At 40.1% G+C, this 27,414-nt stretch overlaps 2 protein-coding genes across 22 annotated transcripts in view; both read right to left on the bottom strand.

Annotated features, from left to right (window-relative positions):
• The window catches only part of LOC108033687 (sodium bicarbonate cotransporter 3), a 33,089-nt gene extending 11,487 nt beyond the window's left edge, over positions 1–21,602 (bottom strand). For 2 of the 21 annotated variants that reach the window (XM_044094586.2, XM_044094592.2), the window contains exons 1-9: positions 16,887–17,285; positions 9,078–9,181; positions 7,205–7,414; positions 5,347–5,817; positions 3,548–3,715; positions 2,643–2,937; positions 1,032–1,977; positions 470–972; positions 43–355 (exon numbers count right to left, since the gene is read on the bottom strand). In XM_044094586.2, the coding sequence (XP_043950521.1) occupies positions 43–355; positions 470–972; positions 1,032–1,977; positions 2,643–2,937; positions 3,548–3,715; positions 5,347–5,817; positions 7,205–7,414; positions 9,078–9,181; positions 16,887–16,963 (3,087 nt within the window). In that variant the 5' untranslated portion in view covers positions 16,964–17,285. Of the gene's footprint in view, positions 1–42; positions 356–469; positions 973–1,031; positions 1,978–2,642; positions 2,938–3,547; positions 3,716–4,472; positions 4,587–5,045; positions 5,178–5,346; positions 5,818–7,204; positions 7,415–9,077; positions 9,182–11,667; positions 11,980–16,886; positions 17,287–20,979 lie in introns of those variants that run through there. The other 19 variants (XM_044094591.2, XM_044094587.2, XM_044094585.2 and 16 more) reach the window with 18 other exon arrangements.
• Positions 21,603–23,308: 1,706 nt separating this feature from the next.
• Positions 23,309–26,308, bottom strand: LOC108033605 (uncharacterized). Its single transcript, XM_050885020.1, has 4 exons — positions 25,531–26,308; positions 24,442–25,469; positions 24,272–24,355; positions 23,309–24,044 (listed from the first exon to the last, which is right to left on the bottom strand). The coding sequence occupies exons 1-4, from the start codon at positions 25,611–25,613 to the stop codon at positions 23,377–23,379; spliced, it is 1,863 nt and encodes a 620-aa protein (XP_050740977.1). The 5' UTR covers positions 25,614–26,308; the 3' UTR covers positions 23,309–23,376.
• Between the last annotated feature and the right edge of the window lie 1,106 nt (positions 26,309–27,414).

Raw genomic sequence — 27,414 nt, 5'->3', positions numbered from 1 at the left:
CTTTTGAAAATATTTCAGGGGGGCCTCGAAGTGGCAACTCACCTGGCGGAGGAACATGTAGTCCGGCTGGTACTTCGCCGGCATGAACATGATAAGTATGCGATCGAAGAACTGCAGACCCTTGAGCGAGGCCACGCCCATGTAGAGAAAGACGCCGAACAGCACTGGCATGGGAATGTGACGGAGCAGCGGGGTCAGCAGCACGGAGCCACCGATGGTCAGGAAGATCAGAATGTGGGTCACCCGCTGCTCGCGCACTCCCAGGAACTGTGGCTTCTCGCCAGGGGCCGAGCACTCCGATTCCAGTTTCAGCGAGTTCACGTGGTTGATGCTCAGCACGGTGGCGGCCACGAACCTGGGAATGGAAATGTGTTATAATATTACATAGTTCTCTAATAACCGCCTTGAAAACTCTTAATTTTTTTGAAATAATCTTAGTCAGAGACTCATAAGAAGACTGAAAACTCACCAAGGCAGACCCATCAAGCTGCAAATGGCGATCAGAATCGAGAGGATGAACAGATCCAGATGGTAGCCACAGCCCTTCTTCAGTTTGTTCTCCTTGCGGTTCACAATCACGGCGGTGATCTGTTGGTCCATGAAGATCAGGATGGTTCCGAGCAGGGCGGGAAAGACGGCAATTATCGGCGACCACCAGGGGTTCTTCTCGGAGAACGGCGGGATGAGCCAGCCCCTGGTGCTGAGCGTGGGCTTCAGCTCGTTGGGCACCTCCAGTTTCTGGGTGGGCACACCCAGCGAATAGTCGAAGAAGCTCATGGCGAAAATCGCGATCAGCACGGAGAAATCGCTAATGTACTGGCGAACAATGGAGGGGAAGAAAAGGGCGTTCTTGAATTCCTTCAGGACGGTGGAAATGAGGAAGGTGCCGGCGCACAGAACCACCGACATGAGGAAAACGTTTTCGGTGGGCGGGCTGCCGCAGTCGCCACCAACCAAAGTGCCATTGTATGTCTAAGAATACCAATTTCAATCAGTAAATAATTAATAATTTCTATCAGACATTAACCAACCTCACAATAATCCCAGTTGTACTTGGCGTACTCGATGACACTGGCATTGCTCCCGATTGGCGGTGTACAGACACAGTCGTAGATACCCTGATTGACCGGGAAGTTCTTACCGATAACCATCACATTCTCAATGGCCTTGTAGATAAAGATGAACGCGATCAGGGTGGCGAAATTCTCCTCGGTGAACCGGGTGATGTAGCAGACGAGGGCACTGGCATCAATCGCGGTCAGGACGATGCAAATGCCGGCGACCCACATGCCGATCCAGAACCGGAAGGTCATATAGTCCCAGCCCATCTTCAGGCAGAACTCGTAGATAATTGACTCGAAGACCAGGACTGGACCGGTGGACCCGAGAATTGTCAGCGGCTGACCCGAAAAGAAGCCATAGCCCATGCCACAGACGAACCCGGACACCAGGGACTCCATGGCGGCCATGTGCTTGCCAGTGGCCTCCGCCAGGAGGCCGCCGAACGTAATGATCGGGGACAGGCAGGCGAAGTACAGGAAGATCCAGGAGGCCACACACTGCATGGACAGGGAGTCCTTGTAGTCGCTCAGATACCAGGGAGCCTTCCGCTTGATGTCGTTGATCAGGCCTCCGAAGAGTCGGCCCGTCCGGGACAGGCCGTTCTCCTCCCTCAGGCGTGCCTCCTCCTCCTCCTCGTCCACCTCCTCCTTGGCCATCTCAGGGGGACGCTTGCGCACCTCCTGGGAGGGAATGGCCGCCGGTGGCTCAATCCGGATGGTGGGATCCCACTCGCCCGGCGGCAGCACGGTCACTGCATCGAGGAACTCGTCCACTCCGGACAGCAGGTGATCCCGCTTGCGAGCCCGGTACGCCACCTCGTGGAAGATCTCGTCGGACATCAGGGTGGCCATCGCCCGGCCGATCTCGTGGAAGTTGCTCTGACTGCCAGGCGGGCCAAGCAGGATGAAAACGAATCTGTAAAGAAGCAAAGGGGATTAGAAACAGAAATAAAAGATATTAATATTTTTGATTTTTTTAAATTTTTATAATATTTTTTCAGTCTTGAAGTTAAAAATGCATTAATTGTAATGTTTAAATATAATTAATTGTTTAAATATAATTAAATATAATTAATTGTCACAGTGTACATATTTAAAACAATCCTAAAGTCATTAATGGCATGTCATATATTTTATTGCAAGTTATAAATTACTGTCGAAGTTTATTTTGTAGAAACTGGAAATTTATCATCATAATAAAGTATCTTTGTTGAGGGGTATGAACAGACCATTCCATTAGCTACTCTAATTAATCAAATATTTGATTGGTCGATTACATTTAGAATTAAGTTTAATGTGTGTCATCTCGCTGGACCGTAATAAATATTCATTTACATAAAATATTTAGTTCGAAAAATAAATAAGTAATACATACTACCAATAATAGATTACATAAAAATATCAATATTTTTCCTTCTTGGGAATCTGATTAATTAAAATTTTTTTAATATTTAATAAAATTGCTTAAAAATTCTAGAATATAATAAGAAATGTAAATAGAAGGAAGTTAAAATGATGGTTTTCAGGAGGTAACAGTGCTAGCGAAATCCTATTCCGACTGACCCCATCCAGAAAACCTACCTTGTGGGAACTGGCACCTCGGTGAGGTCGCCCAGGACCACCGCCTGACTCAGGCGGATGAAGCAGGACAGGGTGCGCTCCAGGAAGTCCACCTCGCCCACGAGGATGTTGCTGGCCTCCGCTCCCGGAGGGATCTTCCTCATGAAGTGGGTGTTACCCTTGTGCTGCTGCTCGCTGAGCTCGGTGCCACTGCCTGGCCGGGCCATCGACTGGTTGCTGGGGCTCTTGACCATGTCCTCTGTGATCGACGGCAGGTTTTGTGCGGGCCGCGAGTGTTTAGAATTAGATTTTTTCTCTACATTAGCCACGTTTTTTTTTGGTTTTCATTCGGGTCACGGGGTGCAGGTTTTGGTGTTGCATTTGCATAATTCAAGTTATATTTTTGGGATACGTGCGTTGATAGGTATTACAATAATAATAATAACAACAACAACATGTAGGTCAACACGTTACAACGGAACAACATAAAAACATACGAAAAAAGAAGTGCAAAAGAGAGATATTTGATTAAATTCGGATTCGGCTAGGAATGCTGGAAAAGATTTCAGATTGAGTTCAGATACAGATAATGAAGCATGCAAAGTATATGGGAAAGTATATATTTTAAATGGTGATAAGCGTGCAATTGTGTGTGGATTCCTTTGATCTAGATATTGTCTACGGAACCTTTTCCTGATTTTCCAATTCTGCTCTATGTTACCTTCATGCAAATTTCGCCAACTTCGCATATTATTCTTTTTCATCCAATTTTATATACAAAACTGCGAACTACCAAGGAATATTCAATGTATATTTGAGGACCATTTAAACAATTAACAGACACGCAAAACCAAACAATAAACGATAACGAAAACGGTCACTTCTTGCGATTCTTGGTTAAGGTTTCTTGAAGTTGGGTTCTTTACCGAGCGCTCTATTGCTGGGTTTTCCACTGGGCACCGTTAGGAAACGACCCACGCCGCTGGCGGCGGTGCTAAGATTCTGATTTCCATTGGATCCGGGCGGTCCCGGTTCGCTGGCCGTTAGGGAAATCGGAGTTGTGGCCCCCAGTATGTTGCCAGAGTGCTCTTCAACTGGAAAATGTTTGTGTTTTTGGCAGGTTATCATTAGGTTGAGGGCATTCTCTAAGTATCTCGAGCTGGTCTAGTTCATCTATACTGCCTTCGTTGAGGATCGAGATTTTTCGGTTACATAATTCTTTTAATTTTTATAAAAATGGTCATTGAACAAATATTTCAATTTAGCGATTTACAAGTTATAAATTTTTTTATGGCCTATCGATATTTCCCGTTGTGTGTTAATTTTTAGGGATTGGAAATCACGTGTTGACTACGTATTTAAAAAGGTACTTTGTATAAATTAACAATATTTCAGTAAGGTGTCGTTTCATGGACTGATCATGGCTTCAAAGCGTAGAAGAATTTCTCTTATTTAGAGAATTGAAAAAAGACATAAATTAAAAGGTTTTGAAGGGATGGAATTTGCAATAAACAGAGTATTCTTAAAGATGTACAAGAGAGTTCTAAAGAAAATAGGGGTAGGATAGATACAAAACGGAAATATATTTCATGTGGTTGATCTTTTTGCTTTGGATAAGTTTTGATAAATATATAGTTCAACGTGTAGATAGACAGTACATTGGGGTATATCATCATAGAAAGGGACTAACGAGCTCTTGAATATTATAGTTGGTTATAGAGTGAGTAGATTAATAAGTTCAGTTCACAAGGAGTAGAGAAAATAGTAGTAGAAGAGATAATCGTCGAAAAACACAGCGTGCTCTTAGTAGGTACAGCAAAGTACAGTAAAAAACCTTGGATGGGCTATTACTTGGCATTGTTTGTGATTGCGATTGTCCTTGGCTTTGGGCCTGATGTTGGGGTGATGCCCCGGCATGGAACCAGGTGGTGACCCCGATGGCCCCCAGGTGGGTTGAAGTGTCAGCTTAGTGGGTGAACGACAAACGCTAAGTTATTTCTTGATTCTTGAGTGGCTACCCTAGTTGAATAGCCAATGAATATGAGTGATTAATGGATGATCACGATTTCGGGGTGGTAAGAGTGCACTCTAAAGGCATGTTCTTCTATTAGTACTTCCCCCCTTCAAGGAAGCAAAATGAGTCTTTGTTGAAAATACTAATTCAACTATAGATCGTGGGGTCAGCTTATATTGGTTTCTTACAATTTTCTGATCTACGGCTGTCTCTAAGGATTGATATTTCCAAGGATAGAGATACAAATCTCCGCAATATAACTTAATTAGCTCTTACTTTTGATTCTCTGGTTGCTGGGTGCTTTTGTTAAGTGCAAGGCAACTGAAAATACGGCTTTGGTCTTCAGCTTTACAGAGATTGCTTGAGGTAGAGAGTGGTGAGGGAGTCGCTATCTAGTTCTAAGGCTATACCTGTGGGAACAGCGAGATAACAACCACGCTGATCCTTACTCGACACATAGAGGGGTGTCTGGTAATTTCCAGCCAGCTCCAGGCCTCCAGCCGAGCCATGCATTGAGTGCAGTGGAGTGCTCTTGCCCAGGTCTGAGTTTTTAGTATTAGTTTTGGATCGGATGAGAGTTTTAGACACTTTGTGACAGAATGATCCTAAATGAGGTGATCTTGGACTCGCAGATGGATCACGGATGTACACCAAACGAACGAGATGAGCTTCGAGTAAACCTATGTGATGATCGGAAAGCCCCATACTCACTTTTCGATGACGAATGATTGCGCATATCGGCCAGGGATCGTATAATCGGCAGTCGCGTCTTTTTGGCATACTCGTGCTGATGGCGATGGCGGCGCAGCAGGGCATCCTTGACCTTGTCCTTGACCCCGGGCGGCAGGGTTCCTGCGCTGACCATGTGATCGCAGACCAGGTCGGCCATCACCTCCAGATTGTGGGCCTCCATGTCCAGCATCACACTGCCGTTGACTAGCAGGCGACGCAGCTCGAAGAGCGAGTGAAGGGAGAGGGTGGCCACGTGGGGCTTCGACCACCGATTGCCACCCTCCTCCACGTCCTCCTCGAATTTGATCCATCGCGCCGTCTCCTTCCACTCGATCTCGTCGCCCTCCTTCACCAGCATCCCCATTTCGGAAAACAGGGGGTGCGATACATGTGTGCCATCGTCCACATCTTCGCCGAGTATGAACTGGACGCGCTGGGCCGGGGGAGTCACTATAAAGTTAGGGGTACAGTATTAGAAAAATTTTGTCTCTACATAAGAAATCTGAATTTCAACCAATAGCCAAGGAAAATAAATTTAATAAATAATTTTAGAATCAAAACAAAAACTTATATTTTTTATTGAAACATATTTCAAATTTCCATTATAAGAAACAAAAAATTCTTTCTTCTTTTCTAAGAAAAATTAAATAATAAATTTAAAAAAAAAAAACTTATTCTTTTTTTATCTTAGTTATTGATTTAATATACGAATAAAGTAAAATTAAATAATTTCATCTATTTAATGTGCAGTATTTTTCTCCTGTGCAGACCTTTATTAGCCTAATTAGCATTTATGACTTGGCAGCCACATTCTCCTGCCATTTCCACCCCGTCCCTAACAATCATGTGTATCGCATCCTTGGATTCTGGTGAGCGCGTACTAAAGTTAATTGCCATAATAATTTGGCCCTGATCTGTGCTGGGAATTGTCCACTGACCATTGCCGACCATATGTCCTTCTTAGCCCCATTTGAGTTTGTATGAGTTTTATGTTTGGATTGCGTGTTATTGTTGTATACTTTTAGGGACGTCAGTGGAGGATTCTTCATGAAGTTAAAGCGTTTCGGAATGTTTAAAATTATCCTAGGTTGTGTTGGTGTTTTTGGGGCAAAGAATTAAAGGATTAAGACGAATTTTAACAGGTACATGTGTGTTTGGATTTGTGTGTTTGTGCTGGGAAACAAAATACATTTTGTTTAATTTTACCTGAATAAATAAACATAAATAAGTATTACATTAAACAGGTAAGTAAAAGTAATGATAAATAACGAATAACAAATGAGGTAAAGCATTACAATAAATTAAATAGATAGGTCAGGTAAGGCATGCAGTAAGGTTGTTGAGATATGTTGCAAAATATTAAAAAGCAGTTATATAAAAGTTAAACGCTTGAATTAATGAAATGGTTTGCTGAGTTATGTTGATTTTCTAATGGATACATTGTCTTCTTATTGGTTAGTTTGCAGTATACCTACGTTAAGACAAATTATCTACCGAATTATCTATACTTTTGCCTGTAGATAATTCGATTATCCTAATTCAAGGCCATCCATTAGCCTGCTACTTCGCATTACAATCAAAACTTCTTGTTGACGGCGAACTGTAAGCCAATCATCCGCAATTTTCCCCCTGATGAGTGAACTGTCTCGGCAAGGGACACTGTAATTTGAGAAATTGTTCCCCCACTTCGGAGTTGCTGTAATTTGTCACAGCTCTCGGCCTGGCCGAAACTGATTGGCCACATTTACTGGCATTTCTTTCTGGCCACCCATACTGCAATTATATCTGGCCAAGGAAACCCGAGGCTGCAATAAGGCGGGGGGACACCTGGACGCACCTGGTCGCTCCACTTCCTGTTGCTTCTCGCTGACGTTGTCCTTGCCCGCACCACCCACACTTCCGGAGCCGCCGAGGGAGCCACCGCCGCCCACACTGCCCCCCGTGCCACCCCCTCCGGGGCCGCTGTGGTGGTGCTTGCGCCGGCGCTGCGAGTGGCGTCGTCCTCCTGGCACATGGACGCCCACATAGACGGTGTGGGCCCGATGTCCTGCAGGAGAAATGCGGGTAAAATGTGAGAAGAAGCCAGATGGTGAGGGACCAAGGGGGCCGGGGGAAAGGTCCAAATTGAGTGCGACGTTGTTTATTAATTGCAATTGTGTTACATAACTCGATTAGCTTCAAATGTTTCATTTTCGTTGCCATTTGTTTTCTTTATTGCGGCACCGGGAGTGCTCTTCGAATTTCCATCGTGCTTTTTGTATTAAATTTAATTTCAAAAGTTATTTTATTGAATAGCATGTGTCGGTGGCAGTTTATTTCACCAATTAATTTAAGTCTAAAGTGGTAAATATTCACTTAAATATGTATTTAAGAAATTAATTTAATTAAAAATAATTTCATATTTACTTTTTTTTTGCCACTGAAATGTGTTTAAAATTTATAATGATTTTGGGTCTTCAGGAAATGCTTTCCGAAAAGTAATTTTTATAATAGATAATTTCTGGATGAAGGTATTTCCATGAATTGAACTGTAACTGTAACTGATTATTATTATTTTATTTTGTTAAAAAAGAAACAAGACTACTTGAATATTGTATATTTGATTGTTTTTCCTGCTCTATAATCGCATTAAATATACTATTGTGTATTAAGCCACCTTAGCTTTTAAAAACACACTGAAATGTACTATTCCGAAACGTATTTTAGGTCGACACAAATTTAAATCGCAATCAGCAGCTTATAGTTCACTCTAAATTGAGCCTTTTGTAGTGATAAGACGCGTGTAAAACTCTTGTCTGCCATTGGCATATATTGCTTGTCTACACAAGGCCAGCAAGAATTACGTATACGCAGCGTTGAATCATCTGTGAATCAAGACCCATCTTAGACTCAGTCCCGATTTATTCCAATTCCCTGTTTGCTCTGTTCGTTGTCTTTTCAGTGACTACAAATAAATTTATGTTAATTAGTATTTCCCTGAATTTGATGGCCGCTTTAGAGCAATTCCCAGTTCCAATTTTCAAAGCCTTTGTTCAACTTGCGCTCAGTCAGTTGACTAATTGTGATATCATCTGCTACGTACTTGCATCAGTAGTTTTTCATAAATTTAAATTAATTATACAGAGCACATCTTCTGGCTGAATTTTTTTCCCACTTTTCGCCGAGTCAGGCGAATAGCTCGCTTACAAGCGTTAAAGTTGTGGGCGTTGTTTCAGCGACACAAAACAAATAGCTGTTAAATGCATTTTTCTCTGTTCAGTACATAATATATTATCTGAAAGTGTTATTTTGTAATCTAAAAATACAGAAATTAAGCATGAGAATGGTATATTCACTGAAAAAAGCAGATGAAAGACCGTAACCGGAAGCGATGAAAGGTGACCTTTTAAATGCACAGATTAACTAATTTTCATGACCCTCATATTTAATTTAAAAATCCAGTTAGTTTTCCTGCACGAAATTTGATTTCCACGAGGAATTTCTAGTCCATTTTGGCATAAGTTTTGGTTGGGTGTCAGAAGTTGTCAGCCTGAAATTAACACGACGCAAATTTCTTGTTTGTCTATCGACTTGTCACTTGGCTGGTTTTACAAGTCGGTTTTAATTTTGGCACATGCGTGGACCCAATAGTTTTCATTCAGGTTTTACTTATTAGTATTCGATAAGCAATTAAAAAAGTTGCTTTGACACATGAAGGGGACTCCACTTACCCTCAAAATCATTTTCTGTAAATTGTTGCGTAAAATCCTCGCCGCCAGTGCGCGGATCCTTTGGCGCCTCATCATCGCCGCTGGAGGAGTTCATGGTCCAAGGTCTGAAAAGAATAAAAATGGTGAAATTTAATATATATAAGATAATTAAGCTTAATTCACCGGCCATCCCTTTTCTTATAGAGCAGTGTTGAATAACACTATATTAAGATGCATTTTTATAGCGCTGGAAACAAGCGTCTTATCGGTAATTGGGGTCTCTGTTACGGTTGCCTCACCTAAGGCAGCCTTAGTTTCAATTTAAACTCAGACTCGAGCTGCATATTAAAATGCGTTGTCAATCACCTAATTGAAATGCGCTTTTGCTATAAAAACACCCATACAAACGGCTCATTTAACTCGGCGGTACGTTGACAAATCGACATAAACTAAGGCGAGTTGTGGGCGTTAAAAATGGTAAAGATGGGATACTCTTTTTTAAAATAATTGGAAATTAAACCATTTAAATTTTTGAATATTTGATATAAAACAGTAATTAATGAGTCATAAGTTACGATCTTTTTTTTAAGATACTTGTACAGCCCTAGACTTTTAACAAGTCCTAACAAACAAAACAAATCCTAAATCCCTTTAGAAAGCGCAAACAAACCGAAATGCTGACAAAATGTCAATGATTTCACATCGAGTGTCATTACCATACTCAATGCTCAGTTGCCATGACTTCTATAGGCACTTGTCATATTCATAGAAAAATTACCATTTACAGTCCGAGAGTTTTTAGCGGCACTTCCCTGTATGAATACTATTCAACTGCTGATGGGTTTTAATTTCAGGCAAATAATAAATTTTATGGTTTTTAAACAGTGAGTTGATTTCACTTTTAATACATTTTCCGTCGCACACCATTGGATGGTTTTATAAATACAGTCAGTTTGTTTATTGCCAATTAAGTATGGGACTATTTACGAGCATTTGACCAACATTTATTGCAAATGAATTCATTATTATTAATCTTTGTTTGCATTCGAATTTAGTTTTCGCTTTGTAATGGAACTGCTCTTTAATAAGTGCTACGTGTCCGATAAGAGGAGGGATATCTTTCTGTGATCTAATCTTGGTCGTGGTTATGGTTATTTTGGGGTTTATTTTGGGATTCGGATAGTTTTAGGTAAACTTTCGACTCCGGAATTTCACAAGTCACAGGTAAACTCTTGGCGAATGCATGGAAGATAAAATATAGGATTTATTGACTTTAAAAGCTGACTTTTATTTGAATGTTTTGAAAATTACAGGTACGCAAAAATGTTAAATCACAGCCCTAACCAAAAATTAAATATATAAAGATCCAAACTATTTTTAAATGGTCAGAACTTGAGTATGCGGAATATATTTTGAATTTCTTTCACACAATGAAACTAAGAAATTTCTCTCTTGTTGACACAAACCGGGTAATTTTTATTTCCAAGATCAGGCAGTATTATAATGGAAAATTTGCATTGCATAAAGGTTTATTTCTATATGGCCTATCATCTTGAGTCGCCGACGCTGCGCGTTGCCTTATCAGCCAGTGAAAATGTTTAATCTTTATGGTACTTGAATATATAGACAAGACTGACAGGCGGATGGACGGACACTCCAGCCTGTCTGCCACTTGCCGGTCTAAACTGGGTCTAGCCAGGGCTTACTAATTATAGTACATCCCCCTACCCTGCGACTTCATAAATTTGGAGTGCTTTATCAGCACCTGAGTCACAACAACAAACATTAATTTGGGGTCCGATATTAACTTAATAGCCAATGTTGTATACAGTGTCAACAAGACAACAAATTGCTAGACAATTTGCACTTGGCTTTGTTTAAATAAGCGGTCGTTCGGTGTCAAAGCAAAGAAACGAGGTGGGTTGGGCCCAGAGCCAAAATTCCAGCAGACCTGAAGCCTTATCTGCTTGATATAGCAGGTTCAGTTGTTTATTTCTTTAATAAATTTTTTGTTGAAGTAGGTACTGTGGCCCAGAGATTATTTTTAGCTGGCACATTGAAGAACCACGGAAACTAACGGAATAATATAAGTACTATACTAAAACACATATTTTGATATTACTTATATGTAATCTTTAAAAGATATCAATAAAATTTTCATATTGGTATAATTTTGAGTTAATGTTATTTGTGGTGTAATTTAAAATATTTAAAAACCTTGTTAAATTAAGTTAAGATTTTTACTTATAAAGCCAAAATTTCAGTTTTTAGGTAAAATATATTTTTTTATTTTTCATTTTTATGTAACCAATGAAACTAAGTTTCAAAACGATTAATTTCGTTATAACTTATTCCTTTATACGCTTTTCCTAAAAACCTTTTTTAAGTGGTAAGAGTGATGGGTTTTCGGGTCTTTATCCCCTTTGTTTCAGGTTGCCCTTGAACAAGCATGATAAACCCACAGCAATAACACTTTCCGAGCTGAATCGAAGCCCTAGAGATAAGCCCAGCTGAAAAGTGGGACTTCAACTTTGTACCCCCCAATCTCGTGTGCTGTTTTTCCGGCGACACTTTAAGCAATCATTGATGATGATTCACGCCGGCTACTTACAGCTCTATGTACTCATTTTTTTCGGCCATCACCTTATCGCCGAAAATAGCGATCGAAGAACTGGAGCTTTTTTTCCTGTTTGTGCAAAAATTTCACACACGCACCTCGCGATTATCAGCCAAAAAGCGAATTGTGCGATAGCCGACGTATATTGGGGACACAATAAACAGCGAACGTGTGGCTCGGTTTTATAATTTGGTTTTAATCGTTTCGGATCTCGGGATCGTTAGGGTTGTGGGTGTTCTGTAGCTATGAACGCGCCGCGACGACTCGACTGCGAGTCCCGGCGATTGCAGACTAACTAACTCTGCCGATCTTTAAACTGAAGCAGCTGCGCTCGCTTAACCCTCTGCCGCCGATTCTGCCGGCGCCGCTGTCGAGAATCGAATCGAATGAAAAACACCGCGAGAGATAGAGAGACACTTGGGGAGCGGGTGGGAGAACTTTACAAAATGTGTTTTTAAACGCCAATTTCGCCTACTTAGCTTTATCGATAGGTTCGCCGCCAAATGGGCTTCCTTATCGCCGGGCTCTGTTATCAAGGGGGCAGAAAAAATCGGTTTGCCTAACCGAAAGTGCATTTTAATGGTCCGTTACAAGATCTGATAGGAAATGGGTGTATTAACAGATCCGGTTGAAACCGCTGGTCACCAAAGTCACTCGGATCGCGGTGTTTTGGCATTAACTCAACTCAACAAGTGTTCTCTCTTGACAATATTTCTGAAATTCCTAGCCTTTGTTTTGCCGCCTGATATCCACAAACATTTATTATCAAAACACATTTTTTGTCTGCGGCCGTGTGAGCGTGATATGTGTGTGTTTTTTATGATATTTATAATATTTTTCTGCTTTGTTATAGCTTTTCTCGATGACGAAAATGTGTAAGCAACAACGGCAACCCATAAAATTGGTTGGAGCCCTTGAAAAATTATGTGGGGCACTGGGTGTCAAACAAAACAAAATATTGTATTCAGAGCAAATAGTAGGAAGTAATTCCAGTTAGAATTTTTTGAAAGGCAGTCAGGTCAGTTTTCTGTACACCCACATAAATACCTTCATTTTATGTTATTATTGCGGCTTTTTCTCAATGGGTGGGTGTACATAGGAGCTAGTATTTAATTTATTTTTTGATCTCTTGAAAGAATTGCACCTATTCAAATTTATTTATAAGCTTTGTTATCATTTTCGATATTCAAATTTATGTTTTTTGCAAGTAGCATTTAATAAAGCTATAAAACTTTATTAAATTACCCTAACAAATTTTATTAGTATTTGCCGATTTTTGAGAATATCTTTTATGGAAGATAATAATTGATAGCTAATTAATTTTATTAAAGAGCGAAAGCCCCTATAAAAAAAATTATCAGTGATAATAAAATAATATTAGCTGGATAATAAACAAATTAATAATGTGCTTGTATGATTTAATTTTTTATGATAGGCATAGATTTTTATAAAAAGCTTAAATTCGTATTTTTGTTTAAAAGTGTATATATCATTTGGTCTTACAAACAATCATGTTTGGATGCCGGGACACACCTCCGCACTTAATTCTGAATTCCAAAATTCTGAATTTGGTATTCAAATTTAAACGGTGGCCGAGCAAACTGAACGGTTTTGGACAGAGCACAAGATCAAAACAAATCTCAAAAATTACTCAGAAAATAACGGAATTATACTAAGGCGTCTTGCGTGCCGGTAAAACTAGAAATTATTTTAATTCAATTTGCATTGACTTGCTGTGGATGCGGCGTTGTTGTTGACTCGCTTGTTGGTAGTGGAATTGTGGTAACAACTGCAATGCAAGGCGAATCGTACCGGTTAGAACCGGTAGGAAGCAAACGGTTCGGGTTCAGGTTTCGCTGGCTGCCAGAGCAGCATGAGATGGGCAATACTGGGATAGAGATGTTTCCGATAATTATTATTATTTTTTCTAAATTTTAATATATTCTTCTGTGAATCAGCCACCTTCGCCTGTCACAACAAGTGGCACAAAATACGAAACACTTATTCCGAATAATTACTTTGTTTTTTGTTTGCCCAATTGTTAGGATCGGAATGCAATTTCTGCTGAATCGAGTTGACTCAAACCGAGTCTGGCCGATTCGTTTCGGATTTTATTGTTAATAAATCTATTTTCCAGTCTTAGCCACAATTAGGAACAATTAGCGCGATAGCTTAACTTAGCTTTGAATGAATCAAGAATCGGGTTTATATCAGTTCCATTCACAAGGCCAAAATTAGATCCGAACGCCTTACAAAATCACGATTTCTTCGATCGCTTATATTTTGACGTCAATTCGGGGACACGTTTTTACCTAATCTTATTTTTCTGGCTGCACTTCAAAAAAACCTAAATTAATCGCCGTCAGTTAAACGTCATGGCAAGTATTGGTCTTATTTTTCAGGGTTCATTCTTATCGCGAACCACTCGACCACCCTGACAACCAAATTGTTTAATAAAGGTAACTCTCATTGATAAGCTCCGATTCTTATCGACATTGAAATCAGCCATCACGTCACTTTAAGCACTTGAAAACCGACTCGAGAGGTTTCAGGTTTAATTGGCAAAACACCTTATCGCCAAGTTAAGATTCGTTTCATATAAAAATGAAATAGGTCGAGTCTTGTTTGCTCGATGGGTTTATGATCAGGCGGATTTTTGTTGACACCTTTCCGCCAAGATTTTTATGATCACTCAAACTTGTATGATTTTAAATATTCTTTGCTTAAAAACAACAAGAAGTTAACACGTCTTGTTCGTTTACTGTTGAAGCAAATGTTTGCCTTTTAATTAGCGTGGTTTATGGAGGGATACGTTTTTTGAATATATTTCTTATTGCCAACGGTTTTCAAAGTTGATGAGGCAAGAAAGTTGAAAGCAGTAATAGAGTAATACAGTAATAAAAATAACACACATTTTCTTCCAATGGTTCATTGACATTAAATTTTTTTATTATACCATATTATATACTTTATACTTAATTTTAATATACCAACCACAATGTGTACATATTTTGTCCCAATCCTTTTACCATTTCTAAAATAAGTATGCTTTTCCTCGGACTCTTTTCGGGTTTTTTTTGTCCACAGCTATGACCCTGTCACCCTTGAACTTCTGTGAGCTCACTCTGAAACCCCGAAAGCCACACCAACAAATCAAGGTCGTATGAGTTATAAATTCCTTCTGCCTGAAATATCTCACAGTTGGTTCTAGCCATATAACCTATTCCTACATCTCGTAGTGCCATAGACGCTTTAGTGCCGTATCTTATTTTACTACCCCTCCAATTAGAGCGAAGAATAGGGTTCTGGGATGGTCATGGCGCGTGTGAAAATGCTTGGGCTTTAGTTGGCTGTCCGTCTGATGTCATTCTTGGCCATTTGATTCCGCTTTTATTGTCTTTCGAGGACAAGTTGAAATTGCGGAAAAAGATGACTGCAAAGTGAGATATTGCAGTCCGCTTTTTGTACACATATGTATGTTTGTAACTAAATGACTAAGTGTTTCTGAATGATACAATATAAATTGATAATAAAGTAAATAGTGGGAAGTACTTGTACTCAGAAAACCAAAGGTGATTGTTCTGAATGGGAAATTATTAATTTATTGATAACTTTTTTTATTAAAGGCCTTTAAATGACCCATCAATAGTTAGTAATGAAAACAGTGAAGCTGGCGTCTCTCCATGCTCAAAACGCTTTCTGCAAAACAAATACGAGCTGTGATGTTTGCCAAAGAAATTTGCAATTGGTTGGGAAATTGTTAAATGCTGCAAAAAGAGAGCGGGGCACAGGTGCGATTTGGGACCTGAGGCAACGTGGCGTGTGCCATTTTGAAAGACATCCGCTGCATGCGGAAGTGACACACATAACACGAGGAGGGTGTTGCGTGGGGAAAAGGGTTCGCAGGGTGTGGGAAATTGGGGCTGCGGAAAATGGGATCAATGTCCCCCAGTGGAGCGAGAATGAGGCAAGCAAAACAGAGAATCCTGAGCGGGAAATGCCAGAGAGAACCCAAGAGAGTCATATTCTCTTCTAGATTCTCACCGCCCTCTACGCTCCACTTCTCTTTGTTATTTGTTGTATGTATATTGTTTGCTTATCGAACGGCTCCCTCGCTTATCACAACAGACAAAGAAAATACACAAGCACCACAAACAGAAAGATACAAAGCGGGGAGGAGTACATTCCGCATATATACCCACCCACTTTTTGCCTCATCCCCCAACCTCCCTTAATTCCCTATTCCACACACCCCACTCTCTGCACTTGACATGTTGTTGACCCAGTCTCTAGAAAAAGACAGACAAGACATCATCAACAAACCGCAACAAACAGAATAGAAAGTATCTATATCAGTCAGATACCAAAGTTCTTCAGCCTTTGCTGTGTGATTTTTGCCAAGCTAAAACAACTACTTCTGTACCATTATTATAAAAATAATAAGAACCCCAATATTAATAGGTAAACAAAACAGAATATTTTGTTCAGTTATATATTGAAGTATTTTTAAAATCTTTTATTTCATCCGCCCTATAAAAGATAATAGCATATTACATATTAGGTGAGATACTGGAGACCCTATCAACGATGTAAACAAAATGTTTGACTCTGCTTGGCGCTTACACACTTAGATAGTGGATGCTATCTATAGTTCCGAGATGTGCGTGAGGCAGATTATATACGGAATGGAAATTGCTCGTAGGTTGGATTGAGATGCGCCAATCCCGCTTTCTATTGTCACTTAATTGGGGCCAGTAATACTGTCTTTAAGTTGATTTTCCTGGCGATTACAATCTTTACATGCGTGTATTGTGATTTTATTTGTGATATCTCTATTGTTGGCTTAACTTTTATGGTACTTTGTCTATAAATAAAACAAAAACGTTTCCAAAGAAATATGTGGAAAATTAATATACCTAATCATGTTGTATGAGAAAATCAACATATGTATGATTTATTAATTTACCTATTTATTAAAAATGAAACAGATTACTTATTTTATTAACTGTCTCTATTAAATTTGCTCTCTAATTCACGTCTATTCCAGTTGGCTTTACTACCTCATGGCAACCGCTAACAAAGCTCTTTGTTCCTTTGTTAGATCGCTTTCATACGCCCTGTTGGCCGACAACCCTTTCAATGTTCATTACATTTCCATTGCATTGAGCTCCTCTTGGCGGATTATTGAAAACCAGGATGTGCCTCCCATTTACCTGCTGCTATCAGTGGCTATCACTCTGGGCAGTCGGCCATGTCCGTGGATGTGTTTCAGCTGCGCCTGCTGTGGCATCCTGGATCCTTGATTCGGTCCGGTCTCCTCCCTGGTAACTACGCCCGAAAATCCTGACAAAGTGCTTTGTTTTTATTATTTTTGGAGCATGGGGTTCGAACAACGAAAACAAATTTAGACGGCACAGCGTGAAGGGTTAATGACACCGACAATCAAAACAACAACCGACACGATGGGGGTTTTACCGAAATCCTTTGACTTGCTTATTGAAAATTGAGGTTCAGGCAGCCCTCGGGATGTGTATAGATATTCAGGAATGTATTTAAATTCTGGGAAATACTTTTCCGGAAATTTTAGAGATATCCCCTGCCGTTTGAGTCGCGCGGCAGACTAATCCGGCCGGCTGCTTTTCGAGAAGTTGAGAGCTACGGGCCCGAGGTTTTCCCGCTGCATCTTCGGATTTTCCACTCTCTCGATTTCCCTCTCTAAATCTCTCTTTTCGCTGCACTTTCCGGCCAAAGAGTGCACTCTCTTTCGACCCGGTTCTCTTCTGCCCCGACCTGCAGCTTAACACGTTTGCATTTGCGGCTTTTCTTGTTATTATCTCATTATGAGCACTGCATGTTTGATGATGGCGGGTTAAGATTGAAAGCCGGAATACTGCGGTTGGGTGGAAAATGGGGGGAGGCGCAGGAACTTGGTCATGTCAATTTAATTTTGTGGAAATTCATTTTCGACGCAACTGAATCAAGTTAATGGGTAAATGCTTTCTATTGACGGCAGGAAGGAAAAACTACTGCAGAGAAGAGTGCAGATTTTTTTTTTTGGTTTTCGTCAGACTGCAATTCAATTAATTCTGAATGATGCGTGTCCCTCACGGAATGGCAGGTTGATAATGAATTCAATTAACTTAATGTCAAGGTTTGTTTACTGTGCTTTTAAAAGTAGAAAATGGCGGGAGAGGCATTTTTAAATGTGTTTGGGGGTGAAATTCGTATTGGCCGACAGTAAATAGCCCTTCAAAAGTCCTAGATAACACTAAATTTAGAATTCAACAGGAAAGTCTTATAGTCATAACATTAAGAAGATTATATATATATATAGAATTCCAATTTTAAAAACGTATTTACCTACACACCTAAGTATACTTTTGTTAAATATGGGTTCAATTTAATGTTTTTTGCTTTGTAATTTAAAACTGAGTCATTTTCTGAAACCTGATTTATTTGAGACAAGCAGGTAAAACCTTTTGATGATGCTAATACAAAATGTACATTTAAGATTTTGTCACTTATTAATGGATTGCTGATTTAAGTGTCAAATGATACCCTTTTAGTCTCGCCTTTTGGAGGCGTTTTAAAAACCTTTTATCATTATGGCCTACACATTGAACTTTGGCTCTATGTCCACATTTTTTGAAGCTTTTTTGCGCGCATTCCTTTTTCCAAACATGGAAATTGAACCTCATTTTGGTGAAAATTTTCCCGCGCCTAACGGGCAAGGAAAACTGTAACTGTTTTGTAATCAAACACGTGCATTTTGCTTATGTGGGGAAAATGACATGAAAGAGGAAAATGAGATACCAGGGGAAGAGGAGACTCGTGTCAAGTGTAAATGAAATTTCCAATTTTGCGGTGTGGGCAAAAATCAGCAAAGTGTTGCTGTTGTTGCCGTCGGTATTGATTTTTTGTTTCCCCGCTTATGTGGTTAAATAGTGTCATACGACGAGGGGAGGCTTTCAAAGGAGGCTGGTGGGTAAGGTCGCGATAAAAGCGTGTCACAGAGTAGGCCCACAGACGAGCGTGAAACTTGGTCAGGATGTTTAAATATATACCAAACAATTTGTATTCGTTTAAATGTATGTACCCTCCCATTTTGTTAAATTTATTCCAACATTTTTAAACTTAAACAACTACAAATTAGCTTGTCTTAAATTGTTAAGCTTTAATATTTTCTCACTGATATAACAAAAATTTAGCACGCACACAGCTCTCGAGCAACAGCGGGCCATTAAAAAAGACTCATGTTAAATATAGGCAAGGACTTGGGCCCCTTACACAAGAGATAAATTAGCTCGGAAGGTGGATGCAAGCCAATGAAGTATGCCAATATGTTTTCCTATCGATGTGTGCTTTTTATGGCCTTTTGCAACACTGTCCGCCTTTGGCATTTGCCCATAACCGAGTTTATTGCAACTGTGTACATTGATTGAGTTTCAATGGAGAGCACAGGTGGCCTAAAAGAGAAATGCAAATATAACTTCGTTTGACATTCTCGAAAATCCTCTGTGACATATGGCAATTCAATTGGACCTTATTTACATATTCATGTCATCAGGCAAACGAATGCAAATTGGATACAGTTGTGCCTTTTTTCAATCGATGATGAAAACTGATTATGAGTGGGAGGAATAACTATAATAAAATCAGTGCTTTATTCTGTTCATTTTGTAATACAATGTGATTAAAGTATTAAGAAATTAGATTGAGCTTATTAGCCTGTTTACTGTAACATGTGGCCCAAAAAGTTATGCCCTTTTTTCATGTTTTTCTTTGGAAAAGTTTCTTGTTACGAAAGTACATCAATAAGTTGATCCGACATTTTTGTACATTAGTTCATGTGTTAACATGTTCGTGGTAAATCCATCAAGCCGATAAAATCAACTACCAAAGGCATCTTTAATGCACAGGTATAACGAAATGGCTTACTTCTTCTCTATCCCCCTACATTTTATTGAACATGAAACTTCTCTACCTTTCCTCCTTATCTCCTTGGGATTTCCATATCCATTTGCCATCAGCAGGATGTACTTAAGGACACGCGCTGTCACTTGACATACCTGTCCCGCGTGTAATTATACTCATTCCTGAGCTCGTTTTTTTGCCGGGTATTCAGTATCCACTGCCATCCGAGATCCACGTTCTCCTGCTAATTATAAGACTGGGGTTCGTTGGCTCAAGGTGGCTTGTGTTTTAAATGAATGGGATTAGCTGCCAGCATCTTGAGGGTCTAGTTTTCTTATCGATTCCCGCGAAGGTGGCGTTATCGAAGTGCCAAGATATAGATAGGAACGAACTTGATGTAGGTACATGCCATGAATACATTCATCGATTATGTGACAACATTTGGGGCTTTTATTTAACAACAATGTTCTCTGGGCTTTCCTTTGCCCTTCGATTCCCTTTGTTTGTAATCTATTGAACATTCCACGCTGTTTTCCGTTGTATTCGCCATTATGTAAAATAGCTGGAGAATCGCCAGACAGGTGGGGATATAGAAAGAGGCCTAGCTAATGGTCATTAGCTCACATGTTTGGCTTGCCACTCGGTGGCGATTCAACTTTGGCAGTGACTTGTTTGCTTAGTTGGCCGGCGAGAGTAGTTAAACGAAAGTCTATATGATATTGGAGGGGTGTGCTTGAACAATTTAATGGCTTTCGATTGCCTCAAATAAGCCCTGTGTCACTAGCAAAGTTGCTTGATTGTGTTTTTTTGGCTCGAAATGTGAGGTGTTCTTTATTTGCTGATCAATATTTGAACACGGCGTTGCTGGGTAGCAGATCAATCATTTCTATTCGTTTTTTTTTGTTTTAATACATGTTTTCGATATTTGAGAAGGCCAGAAAATGTGGTAGGAAATTGTCTTAATTAATTATGTTACCAATGTTTTTGGCAAACATTTAATAGCAAAAATTTGTATTAATTTTGTAATCTAATAAATTCAAATAAATACACCCCTACAGCTTTGGCAAATATTCAAAATTGCCACCCAAAGGGAACAAGGTAATTGGAAAATCGGAAATGGTGAAAATATACAATGTGAAACGAAAAGAGCCCCTTGTCCCTTTGGACCTACTGACCCGTTTAGTCCTTGGCACATGCCGCAATCAACGCAACAACGGTTCAAAAAAGCTAATCACAGCCTACAAACTGTAAACCATATTTTCCTTCTGCTTCGATTAAAATTCAAATTGGCTTTAAAACCCCTTTAAGCTAGAGGCTAAAAGATATAAGCTCGAAGGATACGGCGAGAGTCTAGTTCTAACAACTAGGGGGTGCAAAGAATGAGGTACTTACCACACTGAAACCAGATGGGGGGCGTAGAAGGATGAAGAGGTGGTTGAGGAAGCCCTCGATGAGGGGGCGTTACTTGGGCTCTGCCTACTGACCCAGTTAACGCTACTTGGTGTAACAGTTACGGTTACTTCTGTGACCTCTTAAATGCTCGTTAACTTCTGTTTCGGTTATATTCAGGTTGGTTATTCCTGTTCTTTAAAATAGATGGGTTCACATTGGCAGTGCTTGGATATAGAAATTACGGAGATTGATTGATTTATTTTTAAATTCTTTATCGATTTATGCTAAGCGGGTCACTTATAAGCACAAGGTAAAAACAAGCTTTTTTATTCAAATTGGATTAAATAAGTTATAGATACATATTTAATTTTTATATATTTTTGTAGTAATTTATGACTTAAATGCACTTTTAGAGTGTTTAACTAATTTTCACTAAATATTCGTTTAGGTGGTTTATCAATTGATTTCGTTTTGTTGGTTTAATTGGCTTGGGTTAGATTTCGGCTTGAGGTTTTCTTGAGTTATTTTATGTTTCTTTTTTATTTGGGTTTTTCCGTTTGCAAGTTTTTGGCCGCACAACGCGTGGAAAGCGGAGGGAAGCGAGAAAAACACGTCCGCACTGGACGAAGAGCCAGGAGAACCTGAAAATCAGTACCCAACGAGCGGGCGAATTCCGAAACACCCCCGCTCTCTTCCTCTTCAGCCGATGGCGGTTCGCTCTCGCCGCATTTTCCACCCGCTCTCTCAGCACTTTCTCCGCGCTTTCCTCACTTTCACCCGCTCCCTCTCTGAGCGCCGCCGCCTTTGATGTCCTGCCTATGACATTGTAAATGTCAGCCTCCGCTTGGACCCCAATTCGCCGTGGCTAAGAGAGAATCGGAGCGGGATAAAGCGGGGGCTTGAACCCACAAATTTGTTTTCGGCTTTATTTTTCGCCGGGAAACTCCTGAAAACGCTCTTTTGATTTGGCACTTTGTCGTGTTGGACATCACCGACCGTCACATGTTAGCCACTCACCTACGCTTTAAGCCGCCGGGTATTTAAGTGACTTGTCCATCCAATTTCATATTTTTTCGCTCAGAAAGACAGATATTCACAAATGTATCTGGAAGTTTGAAAACTTTCCATTTATGCTTTTTATTTAAAACGTTCTTAAGAAGAAAGAAATTGTGATAAGTAATATTTCGGTGTTTTTTTTTTACTATAAAAAACCGATCAAATAAATATGTGTATTCACTATTTTTTATCCTTTGTTTTGATAAAAAGGTATGAGACATTTTGCTGGAATGCACATTGCGTGTGTTACCTATTATTATTAAGGGAATTATAAGATTCTACTTCGTAATCCATGTAAAAGGCTTGATTCTAGAAAAATTAATCATTTTTGGATTAAACACTCCCGATTTTGAGCGCTAAGTATTTGATTAAAAATGGCCAACTTATGTTTAATAATTTTTTTCAATAAAAAATATAAACTCATTTTAGAGAGTATTGCTTAAAAATTAATTCGTTTAATTATCCGTTTTTCCGTCTTTCTTAAAAAATGTTCTACAACACGGATTGTTTTTTATCCTCAACTCCCCTATAACCGCATGTGCTACCGTCCTTCAGGATTTGGCAACGTTTAAGTGGGTTCCTATTAAAATGAATCAATTAAAAGCTTCTACGTTATAATCCAATCATGTGTGGGCTAGTTATGGTTTGGTGAAAACTTGCGATACTCGATTCTGGCACTGAGAAAAATTTAACTGAAGGCATATAGACATCAAATATTAAGGTATGAAAAATTCTAATATTAGTTTTCCTTCACGAGATTTAACTTTAAAGTGGACTAGAACGTTGTTCATCAGTAGAGAATGTAGATTAGAAATGCTTATTTTTTTTAGTTCATTGGTGCGCTAGTTTTTCATAGTTTTTTTTTCTCAGTTTCGAAATGTTTTTGTGTGCTCGAACGCTACCCCAAACAGCAGAGAATAATAGGGGAAATAGGATTCCAATCGGGGGCCCATCACGATGGGCTTGAGTGGGTGGCTGGCCACCGCAAAGCACCCTTTTCGCGCCCATCAGGTGGTTTTGGTGGCCATGGCCCGCTCATGGGTTTGCCATTACGGGCGCGTGCCTTTTGGCCAGTGAGTTGAGCCACGGCTGTGGACTGATAAGTGGCTATTCACCCAGGGCCCTCGGTTGACCGCCGAGTGAAAGGCAATTGCTTTATAATTCAGCTGATGACGTCGCCTCTCCTTCAAGATCAAAGAGCTTCCCTAATTATCCAGCTGGGCCCCACATGATTGATGGTCTGTGTTGGCTTTTTCTTGGTGGTGCACGTATTTATTTTCGGTGGTTAACTGGTTACTGGGTGCTCTGTGCGTTACTTGGCTAACTTATGGACTAGGTTAATTAGGTGAAAAAGTATGAGGAAGGTGATGTTTGGGGATAGTCTAGTGGATGATCGGTCTGCTGGCGATGTGGTCGCTGACGAAAAAGGACATGATCGTGTTCCTGCTGGCAGGGATCTATACTGGGAGTGGGCGAGGGCGGTGGAATGAACCTTTCCTCCTGGGAAAACTCCTCCTCAGGATAATGGTGATACTGGGAGTGGGGCTTAGGATCCCTTTCCATCAGGTACTGCCTCTCCATCGATTCCTCAGGGTTTTTCGGATAGATTTGCTTTCTTTTGATGGGGGCGGGTGCAAAACTTCTCATGTTTCTCTCAGGTCTTAATGTCCTCAAAGTCTGACTTCGTTTAAGCAAACCTAATGGACGCATATCCCAATATCTTTGTGGCTGATTGGGAGTCCTTGGAGGATTCTGGTCAGCTTCATCGCTGCAATCCAAGCCACTCACAATGTTGTTCATATAGATCGAAGGCGGTATGCGTTTTCGATATCTCGGCCTGGGTCTGGGAACTATTTGCTTGTTGGACACAAAGTAATCCCTCTGCTGGGGTCCCATTGGCGCCATTCGCTGAAGTGGCTTGGCAAAGTTACCCTCATACAGAATGGGTTCCACATAGTTCTTAACGGGCTTGCGGTATCGAAATGCCGGAGGTGGTCTTGGACGTGCAGCTGGATATGAATGAAATGAGAAAGTATAGTAAAAACTATGATCCATTTTCTTTGATACGTTGAAAAGAACCTAAATTGCAATTGATAAAAAAGAACAGATATTTAAATACCTAATAATGCCATTATATCAACATTACGATATGATATTTGATAGTGGCTTCTGTACTTTTCGTTTGTTAACTGTTTGGTTTATTAAGAAATAATTTAAAAGGAATAATAGTACTCACCGGGCCCTTGTGTTGGCATAAATTGGGGACACAGATTAGTATCCTGTTCGTCGGTGTCATCACAAGGTTCTTCTGTGGTGGTGGCTTCATTATTTTCAGAAATATGAGGATTTGTTAGAATAAAGTATATATATACTCTTCATAATATTGCTTAATTTTCCCAAATTTACCTTCGTCATCTTCGCATCCTGAAGATTCCGCCACCTTGGTGGCTTCCTCTTCATCTGCACAACTCTCTGTAGTGGTGGTTTCCGGTTCGGAAGTGGTTGTGGAAACCGTCGTTGTGGGCACGACCGTAGTGGTGGTGTTGACTTCCGGTCGAAGCTTCAAATTGGCAGCTTCGGTGGTCATTATTACCTGAATAACCTCGCTGGGCTGGCTGACATTGTCTACTTTGATCTGTGGGGGATCGGGCACTTTCGGTGACTTTCCCCTGGAATTCTTTTTTCTGAGCCTTGCGGCTTTTAAACGTTTTAATTGATTTTCGGTAAAGGGTGGTTGAGTTGTTGTCGTGGTACTTGTTGTGGTAGTTGGTGGTGTTGTTGAGGTTTCCTCTTCAGTGGTCGTTTCTGGATCTCCTTCTGTGGTGCTCGTTTCCGCCGGTGTCGTGGTTTCCTCTACGGTTGTTGTTTCTAAAGTTGTTGTCGTGCTCGTAGTTGTAGTGGTGTTTGGTTTAATCTTTGGAACCAATTTTCTGATTTTTATGATCTTCGAATTGGGTGCTGCTTCCGTTGTTGAAATAATTGGAGTAGTTGTGTTTGAATTTATGGTGCCATTACTGGGCAGTCCCACCAGTACATTTTCTGTTACATTTTTATTTGGTTTACTTTTTTGATTGCATTTCTTTGCTTTGGGTTTCACTGTGGTGCTTGGCTTTTCAGTAATCAGTGAGAAATTGGCGCAGGGGTCCTGTTTAAGCAGTGGTGTTCTTAGGAGTAGTAACTTGATAAAGCACGGATGATCGATGGGTAATCCCTCCTCGAAAGATGGTTCGCAGGGTGGCAAAAAGTCCATACACTCCTCTTTGCTCTCCTCATAGTCCTCGAATAAATTTTTGAATTGCTCCTCAGAGCCGCTTTCATCGCACCCTATGGAAGTTGCTGGCAGAACGGATATATCTCTCTGATCCCGACCATTGCTGGGATAACCCTCAGCTTCTCGCAACATCATATCCAGCAGTTGAATTTCCAAAGGCGAACTAGGGGTGGATTTAGGAAGTCAGCTGGTAAATCTATTCCCCAACTTGGACAACAGCTTACCCGAAAACTGAAGGTCCCAGTAGTAGCACCCATAGTAGCAGCAGCAGCATCTTAACTCGGCTGTTTGGGTCGATGGTTTCCATGGAAATGTTGCCCCAACCCGATCGACATTTGGCTTTTGTTGAGTTCACGTATCTTTCGGATGCAGAACGCTGCGCTCTCACTTTCTGCCAATTGAGACATCGTTGTTGCCGATCTGTAACACCACCCAACCCTCCCCCCAAAAAGCCAAATCATAGTTTTGCGGTCAGCTTTCTCATTAGACTTTACAGTCATCCGTCTGGGCGGCGTCTTGGCTTCTCTGTTCTTGTTTTCACTTTCGTTCTCTACGTGACCTGTGCTGAGCTCGGCATTTTTTGGCTTTTATTTACCATTTTGTTTATTATTTGTTTTCGTCTGGAATACCCTATATAAGAGGGGGTTCTTACAATGGATATAAAATATTTTTAAAAATCTATAAACCATTGATCTAAAAATCCGGTTTTATGTAATTTTAATATAAAGATATCTATCACATTTTAAAATTATTTTATGATATATTTTCTATCGTAATATGTAACTACTGGAAGGGTATCCTACAGTCCAACCATTTATTTATTTTAATTTCGCTTCCCTTCATTGCTAATGTTTATTTTTTATTTGCTTAATTTATTTATTTTAATATTGTTACCATTTGATCCCACGTCTCTCGCTCGCCTTGTTTCCGTTTTATGCTAATTACTTTTATTGTCGCTATCGCGTGGGCGTAAGACAGCAGCCTGGCCAAAAGGGGGTGGGAAGTGGGTGATTGTGGGCTCCATGGGGTCTACTACCAAGTAATTTATACCCATAGAATGCTTGTGGTTTTTTCTCTAAGCTTAAACAACTGGCTGCACCACTTGGTTCGTTTGACAACCTAAAAACATCTGAACAATTAGAAAAGCAGCTGCTACTGACTGATTTTGGATAGTTACTGTAAATCACTAGAACTATATTGTGTACTCAAGATTAATTTATTACTAATTACTTATTGTTGTCTGAGCTTTCTACCTATTCAATTTGCACTATTGTATTACCATTTGTTCAAACAGTTCGTGACAATTGTTCGGGTGAAGTGTGGGCGAGAAAGTGCTGATAGTATTTGAGATGTAAACAAAACTTTCTCCTAATGATGTAATATAAACTAATAGGAAGTGAATTTGTATTTAGTGAGCTTAAAAATATATTTGCAGTAGTAGGCCTTGTTTATATATTTAAGAGCGTGAAAAACTCTGCAAATAATTTCAGCTACACTTACAACATATTTTACGCCTGAAAAACATTCCCTGCAGGAGCGCTTGACATAAACGTCCAAAATCTACTTTTCCTTCATTCCTGACTTGTTGACCTTGTCTCTGTCACATTCCAAAATGTCAGCTGGTGAAAAATACGTGTTGGGGGAATGAGCCTAGGGCGACTTTCCATCCTGTCATTACCAAATGGCTTTCGCGTGTAATTTGTTTTGTCTTTCTGAAGGAATCCTCCCGATTTCCCATCTGCTTTATGTACAAATCTTTGCCGGCGTGGGTCGTTTTTCTCAATAAATGCTTGCCCGCCAGCCAAATATTTTCCAATCAAATAAGGACTACGAGGACTGCAGTTTACATAGTAAATATTGTGTTTTAGGCGCGTATTAAATTGAAAACGCTTGGCTGTTATCTAAAAGAGGACCTTTTGCCCTTTTTTCGGTTATCTGTGGTATCCTTGCTATGCGGAACATGCAACAGTTTTTCGGGTCCCGGCACGCAACACTCACTGAATAATGTTGACAGAAGCGTATCAATGTCAAAAGTTGGTAAGGGGAAATGTGTGGGGTCATGGGACACAAGACATGACAGATGGCTCCAATGGCTTCAAGGCGACAAA

Source organism: Drosophila biarmipes, chromosome 2L (assembly GCF_025231255.1).
Source record: "Drosophila biarmipes strain raj3 chromosome 2L, RU_DBia_V1.1, whole genome shotgun sequence".
NCBI classification, from domain to species: Eukaryota; Metazoa; Arthropoda; class Insecta; order Diptera; family Drosophilidae; genus Drosophila; species Drosophila biarmipes.
Note: the sequence above shows the minus strand (reverse complement) of the source record. Positions and strands in the feature narration are given on the sequence as shown.

Bases quoted from the DNA above. Each gene is read 5' to 3' on its own strand.
- LOC108033605 (XM_050885020.1), bottom strand. From the start codon at position 25,613: ATGGAAACCATCGACCCAAACAGCCGAGTTAAGATGCTGCTGCTGCTA. The intron at 25,470-25,530 runs GTAAGCTGTTGT...ATCCACCCCTAG, and splicing joins CTGGGACCTTCAGTTTTCGG to TTCGCCTTTGGAAATTCAAC. The intron at 24,045-24,271 runs GTGAGTACTATT...ATTCATATCCAG, and splicing joins TATGCCAACACAAGGGCCCG to CTGCACGTCCAAGACCACCT.